General features: G+C 39.5%; 1 protein-coding gene across 1 annotated transcript in view; it reads right to left on the bottom strand.

Annotated features, from left to right (window-relative positions):
• Positions 1 to 12,592, bottom strand: part of itfg1 (integrin alpha FG-GAP repeat containing 1) — a 138,183-nt gene that overhangs the window by 111,230 nt on the left and 14,361 nt on the right. Inside the window, exon 7 of the mRNA XM_037094518.1 lies at positions 2,510 to 2,559. Coding sequence (XP_036950413.1) covers positions 2,510 to 2,559 — 50 coding nt within the window. The remainder of the gene's footprint in view (positions 1 to 2,509; positions 2,560 to 12,592) is intronic.

The following is a 12,592-nucleotide window of genomic DNA, read 5'->3' as shown; positions in this document are numbered from 1 at the left end:
TTCAAATAGGCCCCTTCAACAAAAACCTAGAGCCATGGTCTCCCCTCTCTGCTCTCCCAGAATATCAACTAGTCCTGCAGCAGTGCCAACAATCCTGCAGCCCCCCCAAGCCTACCAAAGCTTTGCAGATCCACTTGTTGTATTAAATAAAAGAACAAAGAGGCGGTGTGGCAGCCGTCCCTCATTGCTCACCAGGTAAAATAGGCACACATGTGAAATATGTTCATGTTGCTTGCTCTTTTGCTATTGGTGAAAATATCGGACATAGTTCATTAATGGAACAAAGAAAGTGATCATTTCATTGCAGTTTCATAATAAAAAGTTTAGAGAACACTTATTTGTTTTGGTCCCACAATCGCCCCTTGATACCAACTCACAGTTCACACAGATGAACTTAGAACCCAGAATTCAGTTTATTTCTATTGATTTTGCCTGTCAGAGGATTCAAACCTGGGACCTTCTGCTGTGGTGAGACAGTCTCCACCTTTCAGTTTCAATTTAGAAATAAATAAATAAATAAATAAAATAAAACCCAATGGGGCTCAAAGGTAAGAAAATATTGCAGCAAATGATTATCAAACAGTAAAAGAATAAGCAATGCAGTAGCAGCAACAACTAATTCAGTCATAAGCAGAGTGATAGTACAGTTCACCAGTACAAATCAAAGATTGATGAAGATGATATCAATGTTGGTTTAAGCAGGTTTCAACATTTTAGTCCAGTTTCAGTCATCGCTTACAGTCAAACTGTGCTGCGTTATTATCAAATGTTTTATGCTAATTATAAATGTTACAGCTGGAATATGTAATGCATATATTACGATAATAAAACAAATGAACTGTCATTTACTGTCTTAACAACCATGTTCAACAGTTCAGTACTGGTAACTATAATGTTGTGATTAATGAAATGTAAAACAGATTAAATTATTCCAACAACAACAACAACATGTTACAGTGGGTAACATGTATGAGCATGCTGCAGACTGCAGCATGACTACAGTGTATACATATATACATACATGTGTTAATAACCGTTACCATTAGTCAGCTGATTTTTAGCTATGTGGTAATGACTTCTGTATGAATTAGTATCCTAATTACTGGATGTAATTATACTTGAGTCTGAGCATATCTGAAGGACAGTTGATGTGATGCTTTCATGTCAGACAGAATTCATGACTGCACAGCTAAACATTCAGCAGACTAATGGTTACTAATGGCTATCGACCCATGTTTGTATAATCTAATTAACTCTGTGTGGGCTCCTGCTAACATAACGTACATGAGGTGGATGGGGAAACGGGAGAGGAAATACAATCTAGGCTGATGAAAACTGCATTTACCCATCTGGATGAGAACTACTTTCCCTAGATGTTTTAAAAGATTGCTTGTGTTCCCACCCTTACATGCAAATGACTTGTTGCACTTGTGGCAATGAGCATTGTCTGCATGGATTCTCGTGAAGTATAACCAGGCTTTCAAACTGTCTGTGCCGGCATGTGTGTGAGCATGATGGACAGGCAGTGAGAGCCCGCCCTGCTGCCTGCACAGGACAGGCTCACACACAGATCTCTTTTCAGGATTGGGGATAGGGATACATTCCATTTTCACAGACAAAATAGATGAACAATTGGGGGAAAATATAGCCTATCACTAATATTTGAATGTTGTCCTTCCTAGTCACTGAAAACAAAATATACAATTCATCACAGTTTTTTTTTTTTTTTTTTTAAATTCAGTTAACGAAATTAACACTGGTTTCACAACCCAGGTCAGTACTTCCCCAAACACTGTTTTTTCTTACAATTTGCATTCTGTACAAGTAAAACTGAGTTCACTGTTCTGTGTTTTTTGTGTTCACTTTTCTGTTCTTGCACTGCAAAGATGCTCAACTGGAGAATACAGACAACTCTGCAAAATAATAATTTACACCCCTTGCTAAACATAGTTTATGCGTCAGTTGAATTAGTCGAAAGATGCGTCAGTATATGTTTTGAAAATGTATTAACCATTTATGCACTCAGTGTTGACTGGGGGACAGCTTTTCATATCTGAGAATATTTTTTCCTAAACTAACCTCAATTTATTTCACATATTTCCCTTTTAACTCTTTTTCCTACGTGAGCAATAAATGCAGTTTTAACTGGGGGTTTAACAGGGTAACTTGTGAACAGCATTAGTAAACTTAAACTTGTGTGTACTTTAATCAACATTAAAGTAATTGTTGCAGCCATATTTCCACAATAATATACATTTTATGTGAGTCCTGCAAAGTTAATACAGCAACATGATGTGTTACTTTAAAGGAGGAAAGAGGATCCCATGAGAACCAACAATCATACAAACAACGACTCTATTTGCACACCACAGTGATCATTCTTTCTACTACACTAACCCTAACCCTATACTATACTGCACAGGTACAGAGGAGAGGCGTTACTCTCTCATGGCAACCTGATTGGACTCTTAGACAGGAAGAAGCAAATATGTCCAAAAAGAGTTATTACCTTGTTGATCCAGGTCTCAAACTTTGGTCCATCAGTTGTGAGGAACAAATCTGGAGTGAGGAGGACAGAGAAAAGGGTGCAAGTCAATATGTGATACATTTACATTTATTGGGCAATGAAACACAATCAAACACAGATTCGATTACTTGGATTCTTTGCTGTCTATAACAGGTGAAGTAATCTTTAATAAAATACATAAAACTGAGGTTTATAAGAGCTTCTGCATTATTGACTCCTGGTGGAAAAATATCATTTTAGTTAAATATAAAAACAAACAGTGAATTAATACGGTTTATAATTAGCCTTCTTAATTGAGATGAGTGAAAGAAAATTGGTTCCCAGCATCTGTCTCATTGCCTTAATATTTTCACACCGACTGAATTAGACAGTTTTTTGTTTTTTCCCAGAGCTGACGATGAAGTTACCTAAGCAGTGAGCCACCTCACTCTGCTGAGAGCTGCACATTCACAGCACTGATCTGGTAGTTGAGTACTGGCTGGTAACACTGTGACAGTGGCTACTTGAAAAAAAAAGATGTTTCTTTTTAAAACAACTGACTGAACTATGTTTGACTGCTGCTTGAACAGATGTATGACAGTGTAAAACTAGTCACATGGCAGCATCCTGAGCTTCGACATGCGTGATAGTATTGCCCAGGAAAAGGGGTAAAAATGTGTTTGTCCACCTGAATGTCATGTTTCCGTTATAGCTGATAGGAGCTGAAGCTGATAAACACCCTGAACACTACAAATCATTTGACCTGAGAATGAATGCTGAATATACCCTGTCCAATTAAAGACAAAAGCTTGATGATGGTGGATGTTGATGGGTTTTATTGGCCAGTGTAAAAGGGGGATGACTGACAGAACACAAGCATCGGCATTACAATATAGAGACGTGTCGACTATAATGCACAGGGATCCTTGTAAATATCAGGATCATTTAAACATAGCTAACACTCATACAGCTTACTGGTAAAAACAAATAAGAAAGAAAACCTGAGTGTGTAAAAGCTTTGTTAGTGATAAACAGGAAACGGCTTTGATATGACTATTCTGTCTGACTCAAGAACTGACAGGCAGTGACAGTTCAACACAGAACACAGTTGGAATACCAAAAGCAATAAGCTGAATTTGCTTTTTAAACAGTGGAAGAAAAAACAATTCAAGAGATGAAATAAGGAGAGTGTGGGGATCTCCCACTGAAAGCAACAGGATTTTACTCAGCTTTCTGGAGGCTTTGCCCCCTGGTAATGCCAGAAGCTCAGTCTATTGGAATCCTATAAACCTGCACTTGTACTCATATTGCTTGCTTGTGAAGCTTAGGCTGGAGGTTGCACTTCTACTGCGGTTTCCGTGTGCCTCTTTGCAAAAGGACGTTTACTTTCATCACTGCATTCTCTGGACTGCGGTTCTGCCCCAGTAATTGGACATGAAATAAATATTGGCATTGATCTGCCTCAGGGCCCCGCCATACGCTGTGCTCTGCATTGGAAAATACAAATGATCATGGAATAAGTGATGAATGAAGGGAACAATGAGATTTGGGTAATGATAGAGAATACTGTTGAAACCCTGTATCATGTGGTGTATCATGTACTGAAGAAGCCAATTTTAAAGTTCTTCACTACATGTTTTAATATATAAAACAACAAAGCATTTCACTGAATGAATCTGTCTTTAGTTGGCTACATGTCAAACACTGTATTGACTGAGTGGAGTTCCTCTCGGAGCATAACAATCGGAGCCAACCCCTGTACACTGACAGATGTGCTCTGAAACGTTATCCCAGGATTCCACTGCAGTCATCCCAAGAACTGAGGGGGAATAGAATGATCAGAGCTCTACTCTCCAGGAACATCCTGCCAACTCATGAAAGGAGTCAGAAAGTTATCATGTTTGAATGTAGGTTTTTTAAAAAAACATGCTTTTCATGCTTCCCTCTCGCTGGTCGGGCCTCCCGACAAACAGTATTCTATAAAGTTCGCTGTAGTGAACCTGCCCTTCTTCAAAATATCTTTCTATCACTCCTGTGTGAGTATCTATGACACTGACTACTGCCAAATACTGATTACAATGAATGTGTGATTTAATTGAACTACAATAATAACAGTATCATATATGGATTACTGTATACTCAAAACTGTAATTAGAGGCTCTGTGCATTTGTGTTAGCTCAAAGGAGAAAATGGTGGATATTTATATAAACCTGTCTAGAGCTGTTGGGCAATTTGTGTAAAAAGGTTGTAATTTTCTTCCTGACAGCCACACTTCCACTTCCACGACCACACACACACACACACACACACACACGCACACACACACACACACTCAGTGTGATCACTGATCTATTTCAAATCATATTCAAGAGTCAAAGGCAACATTTTTTGTGTCATTTGTTGAGACACTCAAAGTGCTAAAACAACGTTTTGATCTTTAAAACTTTGTGGATTTGTGCAGACATGTTGCCCACACACACACAAAACCTTTTACAAATGCAAAGAGGATGACAAATGCATGCATATATTATGCATATGTGCGCACACACACTCTACAGGATACACTTGGTAATTTGGACACTGTGTATGTGCTTGTAGTCGCACTGGGTGGTGTGCTGATGAGCTTGGCTAATCAGCCAATCAGGCCTCTCAGACAGAATCCAGCCGTGATTGGCTGATTAGGTGCGATGGCAATGTGTCTGTGAGAGTGGCATGGGGTAGACGGAGGAGCAGAGAGATGCACGAGAGGATCTTCATCTTGTAAACACTTAGCATTCTCGCTGTGGGGCCGCTTCCTCCCTGTGCTCCTCATCGCGCCACTTGCCCCCCCACTCCTTTTTTACCCAAGTTCACTACTGCCAAACTCCTTCTCCACTAATTTCTCATGCCAGTCCAACTTGAGCTTGCCCTGCAGTTCCTGTTACTGGTTTGATTATCACAGTTGCCAGGTTGAAACTGATGACTTGAAAGTGGAAAGTGCCCTTGTGTAGGACTCTTGACTTAAACCTGCTTTCTACATGTTAACTTCACCACACATGACACTGCTTGCTAATCTGTCCTGACAGGTAATGTGCCGTTAGGTGTGTGTCAAGGGGAATATGCATCGTCAGGGAAGTCGTTTCCCTTCGTTAAACTGAGAAATAAGGTTATCTTAATGTGATCCTTCTGACATAATCCTCCTCACTGCATTGTCCACTCGCTCCTTCTTCATCTCCCGTCCCTGCCGGAAAGTATTCTGCACAGTCTCATAAAGGCTGCTAGCTTGCAATATAAACCTAACTGCTGCCACCATCACTCACTTTAACACAGTTTTACTGTTCCAGGGACTTTTACTGGGCCGCCAAGGGCCTTTTAGGGACTCATTCAAGTTAAAAGAGACATTATAAAGAGCAACAGAAATAAACAGAGCAGAGAAGAATCAAACATAATAGAAAGAGAGTGGATGCTAAGTGAAAGTCCTTTGTGTAATTAAGCAGTTTGTTTGTTTGTATTGACATGCTTTCGCTAGGTTTAATTTCCATAGTATTTGTTATTGTTTTACACTTGCCTCAGCAAAGTACACAGTTACACTCATATTTCTCTCATTATTATCAGACATTCAGGAAATTCACCGTCACAGAAATATTCAACTATTTTCGATGTTTCTTGATATTGGCAAGAAATGGGCAGAATGCTAAAACCTACCTCTTCAGACATACATATCAATGTCTTCATAATGTAGTTTGTATTAAATCTCCTAAATAGCTTTCTCATCCTTTAGGTTTCTTTTATCATCATTGTGTAATAATCAGAGTAACTTACTTCAACTTTGTTTCTGAGAAATCTTGTTTTTTTTGGTCGTGAGGTACATATTAGATAATTTGAAAATTCAGACAGCTTCATCGTTGAAAGAACCGATTAAAAACCACTGAATGACTTTTTGAAATGAGCCACCCACTACAGCAGGTGGTTGGAGAATGAATTAAAGAGGAGCTCCACTGATTTCACACATCAAAGAGGTGTTGGGGAATGGGGAGTACTACTACATATGTGAAAAATGGTGTATAAAGCTTTTTGTGGCTCCAGGGGGGCTGTGAGAAGTCTAATAAACTGCTAGGTGCCAAGTTATCACTGCAAGTTTGAAAAATCAGGGGGTGTGGAGTTAGAAAGAGTGAGGTTAGACTTCAGCAGCACACTTCCTATCTATGCTTCAGATTAGGAAAACGCACGTGATTCTCTGGAAATCAAGACAAATATATATTAAGGATAATTTGCCCATTAGTGCTCCCAACTAAGGCACTGCCTTAGAACAAGAGTAGGTGCTCGAGTGCCATACGGTGGCTGACAACTGCTCCTTGGGGATGGCTTAAATGCAGAGTACAAATGGCACTACATTGTACTGGTACTAGGATCGTATAAAGCGATAAAGCTTGTATTTGGCTTGTGTTTTTCATCACTTAGGATCCAGGATTTTGCATGGAAGCAGAATGTGTGTGTCTTACAATGTTACAGGAGTGCGATGTTAAATCAGTGGACTACTCTTTTGGGGCTCAGCCCACCACTAGAGGTAAGGTCACACTGCCTTAGAAAATAACATTTAGGCAGAGTGAACGCATCACTAACGCAGCTTCATGGTCCTTTTGAGAGCTTCAGGAAAAAAAAAAAAAAAAAAACCTTACCTGCTAATCCCATCTTACATTTTGTGGCCACTCCATTTTAATGAGGAGTTGCTCCACCTTTATGTCAAACCTAGGTCACCCTGTCCTCAAGCCACAAAGGGATTTTGATACTCTTTTACTTTGAAACAACTGCAGGAAACAAAAGGAAGACTCTCTTTATGTTATTATCTGTAACAAAACAATACCTGCAATGGCACAACTGCCAGCAGCTCAGCGCGACTAACAGTGAAGGGGACACCTACAGGACTTTTGTTGAAGAGGTGACTGTGAGGTCACACAGGTGACATCAAACAGGCTATGGCTGTGCCAGTATGATGTTTGATGACGAGCCACTACTAATCTTGTTAGACCTGTGTGATTGGAAGTGACCAACACCAAAGCCTGTTAGAGCCATGGCTCAGTGGAAAACGATGAGCTGGGATGCCGTTGTAGTGTTTTTAACAGTTACAGAATACAGAATAAAACAATGGTGACATTTAATTTGCATGATTCTGGATGCTGGAAGTCCAAATGTCTGCAACACCCCTTTCAAAAGCACATAAAAGTGACATGTTGTAAAAGCAACATTATCACAGGTTATGCTTTACTTCTTTAATCATCACTATGAACAAGGTTTGAATTCAAAATGATTTATACCGAACTGTGATTTGGACCACTTCCTAGCTATATCGCTTTACCTTCAAGTAGTGCTTTACCAGAAAACCTGTCAACACAATGTGCTCAAAGAGACTTAATAAGAGATTCTTACTCAGTTCTCTTTGTTTTTATTTAAATATTCTACACTTGAGCCTTTTACAACTGTGGAATTGTGTTCTGCTATTCTATTATCTATCTAACTATCTATTATGTTATTTTATCATTTTAAAATAAGATAAAAGTCCATTGCTATGACTTAAACCCTCAGCTTGCTTTACTATGTGAAGCCTGCGGTGGAACACATTGTGCTTTATCAATCACCATTAGGTCAACAAAAAGTACACTGCAGACATCAAACCCTAACACCATTCAACGACACCACAGATCCGACACTCTGCACTGCCAGCGCACACACACATTCAAAGCACAAGCTAATGGAGCTGTCACACTCCACCACTCGGGAACGATGCATACATAATTGAGGTATAAAAATGTGTTTGTGTTGGAGGCTGGGGTTGCGTAACAGCAACAGGGACTCAGGGCTCTAAGTGGTATGTCATGTCGCCGGATAATTAAAGACATGCTAAGTGTAAAGACTAGAGTGATGGCTACACTAGGCATCAAGAAACACACGGCAAAGGGAATGAGAGACAGCGAAAGACTGATACCTAACAAACAAACAAACAAAACTGGCTTTCAAAAGAATCACTACAAAGCAAAAGCAGGCTAATCCTTTCATTGCAAGAGAAGCGATCTATAGTCACTTGATTATTTCCTCTATGTTCCTCCTCTTGCACACTTAAACACATACTTTTCAGTTAGGTAAATTGTTTATTCTCTACAAATGACACTTCAAAAAGCACACTGTCACACCCACATGAACGAGTACATGATAAGCAGACTGCATAAATACATGAACACCCGCCCACACACTGCATGGCTGATTTGGACACATTATTTAGATATGTATGGATGCATCTTCCTGTGAGATTCATTGTCACTGGGTTGTGATCCACCAATCATCGACAATCAGCTGGTCCTTTCACACTAACAGAATAATTGTAAGTGTGTCTTGTTAATAACAGAGTATTAAGAGCAGCAACTGCCACAGCTCAAGTGTATTAAAACAAAACAGAACAAGGTAAACGGCAGCACAAATCAACATGCAGAAAAGAAAAGAAAAACGGTGAGGGTACTGTACGTCTCCTTGCTGTTTCTGTTGAGAAAAATATCAGCGTGATGCATTAAGGTTTGATTGGCTCTATGCTGTTTCTATTAGGACACAGGTGAGATTAATGTGACCTGGTGGTGACAGGTGTATACTATTTATTGGACACATGTTGGCTTCAAAACATGCAATGTACCTCATGTAGACTAAAACATCTATAACCACATGAGAGTTAGACTAGTCTAGTTTGAGACTAAACAACAAAATCAATGTTTTTTTTTTCTTTATAAGTTAAATTATATAAACTGGAGATCTACACACTGTTGCACCTGCTTAAAGTGATTTAGAGTCTGAGTGTTCATACTCACTGCTAAATTATAACTAGCTTGTTTCACACTAAAGAGTAGCATCCCTGGAATGTAAGTGAACAAGTCCACCAAATAGTGACAGAACTAAGTGATCTAAAATGGTGTTTAATGGTCTCAAAATCTCAAAAGTAATGTAGTCTTTGATGTGTGACCTTCTTAGTTCTGTTAATATTTTTATGAGGATGAAGATGTCTGTATTATATGCAAGTATGGCCATAAACCATACAAATAACAACATCAACAACAGTTGCATGCAAATGTAAGGGTGCACTCACACTCACATCCATACTATGCCAAAGTCAATACCTTCACGACCAATTGCTGCCAGTGGATGCAGCATAAAATCACACTTCTGCTCAAATGCACATTAAACTAACTGAACAGCACAATCCCGCATGAGTATATAAGTGTCATCATAAATGTTAACTGATGAATCCAACACAGACAATTTGTTCTCAATGTAACCCAAGTATGAAGGAAACCTTTCATCCCAACATGCCATAGTTCATATCGAACCACTTCTACCTGCTTAGGGGTATGGTTTAACCATGAATTTACACAGATGGTGCAATAGGCTTTGACAACACTTGTTGCACTCTATCAGCACCCTAGAGAAGACACCTTTTTCAGTTGTGCAGGAGTAAATTAATGTTTTTTCAACTCTTTTCACTGAGGGCTTCAAAGCAAAACATCAGACCTGATATTTTAGACATTCCCTGCAGTCTTATCTCAACAGACTGTTTGGGGAAAATTATGCATTACAGGGGAAATTAAATATTGGGGAAATGGGAAAAGAGTGCTCTCATTACAGTTGAACTATTAGACAAATATATGGGTGATTGGTCCATCAGCGGTTCTTTTTTCGCGGTCAGTTTTACTAAATTTAATTTCCCTCTGAAGAATGTGAGAGAGAGCGGCTAATCAGCGATGTAATATAATAACATATAACAGCAAAAAGAGGCAGGAAAAAACAGCACGTAGCACCACTGGATTAAGACTTGAATTAGGATTTGAGCATATCATCGTTGGAACACTGTAAAGTCGAACCAAACCTGTTTTTGTGTTTTATGTTTCTGTCAACTTTAAATGAAGTGTGTTTTACAAAAAGTTTACAAGATAATTTAGAGGTGAAAGTTAAAGAAATGAATTGGATCTGATGAGACGTATGATTGTATTTAATAAGGGAACTGTTGTTCCCTGTCTTCATTCAGGGAGACACATCACATTGCTGAGGAACAAAATGTTGTTTTACAACAAGTGATGTCTGTCCGGATCTTCAAAACGGAAAGTAAGCTGCACTTTAAATAGACCATTTTCGTAAATATACACTGACATTTGTTAATTAAAAAAGTGAGGTAAAGTGAATTAATAAGTTGATACTGAGATTCCAACTGCTTTTGCTGGAGAGGAGAGGAGAAGAGGGGAGAGAAAAGAAGAGAAGAAAAGAGAAGCCGAGCGTGGGGAGATGAGCGGTCCTTGAGTTATTCATAGCCTCTCCATCAGATTTGTTAAGGGGATTGGAAGCAATTTAAAGGCCTCCGCTGACTGTTTGACTCGAGCAGCATTATGTCTCTCTATTCCATTATGTTGAGCCGCAGTGTGGGGATAAAGACCAGGCTTCCTATTAGCCTCTGTATAAACAGATAGGGTGATGCTAGGTGGGTGCTAAGTCTTGGTACAGAGGGAGAACTCTGACATTGAGGAGAATAGACAGCAGCAGGTGAGAGCTTTTACTATCTCCTTGCTTTGTCTCACTATCACCTTCACTCTATCTCCTTTTCTCTGCAGACACATACCCCCTTATCTGCCATACTCTGTGGCCCAGGACAGCAGCACCACTGCTGTGTATCAAGAGGTGTTATGACTCTGAAGAATTGTGAACTGAGAACAGTCGAAGGTCTGTTACTTGAAACAAATGGAGGAGCACATTAAAGGTACAAGACCCAACTGTAAACAAAAGGGCAGCCATGCCAGCAAAAATTCATGACAGGAGTGGAAACTGCCAGATAAACCAAAGAACGTTCACTATAATGATAACTCTGATGCTAAATAATGTGAACATTTTGTACTGATCAGCGATAAGGTTCTGTTAAAGCTGGTGCCAAGCACACGCTGCACTCAAGCTGAATCAGCAGCTTGGGAAAATTGATATTGATGACCCACTACTGCTGTATTATGCACAGAAAGAGAAGACGACAAAGACGCTTTTTACAAAATTCTACAAAGACAACAGCTGTTGTCAATTGCTGGCAAATTTTATTGTATGAGTCAATGTTAATTATCCTGGTGACTGAAGAACACATCAGTAAAAACAAAGCTAACTTTTGAGATGACGTTGGCACAAACAACTTATAGCCTCAGATATTTAACTGATAACTGTTTTATAAGGTGTATAAATAACTAAGGCTGAGTTACTAGAGTAGACCATTAAAAAAGTGTTTCATAAACACTATCGATTAGCATACACAAAAGAGGAAGCCTACAGTCAGACCCCAAAATAATAAGCACTCCTGCAACATTATTTTGTCGGAAAATGTGCCCAAAACCGTCCACTGTGGAGGATATGTTGACTCCACCAGCATTCCTGTTATTCTCTTCCATATGGAAACAGATTATTACAGAACAGTAATGCTGCAAACCAAAATTGGCTCAAAAAGCAGAACAGCAAGGGAGGAAGTGAACGGAAGAGACAGAGAGTAAGTATACAGCTGTTGATTATTGCTCTATTTGCATCAGTCCCCTTCTACTCTCATGTCTGCCACAACAGCACAGACATGTGCACGTTAGCACACACACACACACGTATTTACTACACTGTACAAACCCACCCACACTATGCTTCCTGTGTCTTCTGCCTTCAGCATTGAAGCAACTGCAAGCCTCGTCGATGAAAATGAGCAGCCGTTTTATTTGGCCCGCCTGTGCTCGTGAGCTTCCAATTAGCAGCTTATTAAAAGTGTTGGTGTGCTTTTATGGAGCAGTTGGGGATCGGTAAAGGCCTTCATACTGATTCACAAGAAAAGTCTCACTGACTGTTTTAAAGCCTGAATTCCTTGCACATATACAGTATAACCAATATATATCCACACTCTTTATACAAGATACAACACACATGCTGGATAGTTCTGGGGTGCTTGCATGGATGATGACAGGAGGACAAGCCTGCTAAGGAGGAAAGCCGTGATTATGGATTCCACTTTGCTGTATGATGCTCGAGTGCTCAGGACCAAATACTGGAAGTGGATGATTTTGTGA

This window comes from Acanthopagrus latus, chromosome 4 (assembly GCF_904848185.1).
Source record: "Acanthopagrus latus isolate v.2019 chromosome 4, fAcaLat1.1, whole genome shotgun sequence".
NCBI lineage: Eukaryota > Metazoa > Chordata > Actinopteri > Spariformes > Sparidae > Acanthopagrus > Acanthopagrus latus.
Note: the sequence above shows the minus strand (reverse complement) of the source record. Positions and strands in the feature narration are given on the sequence as shown.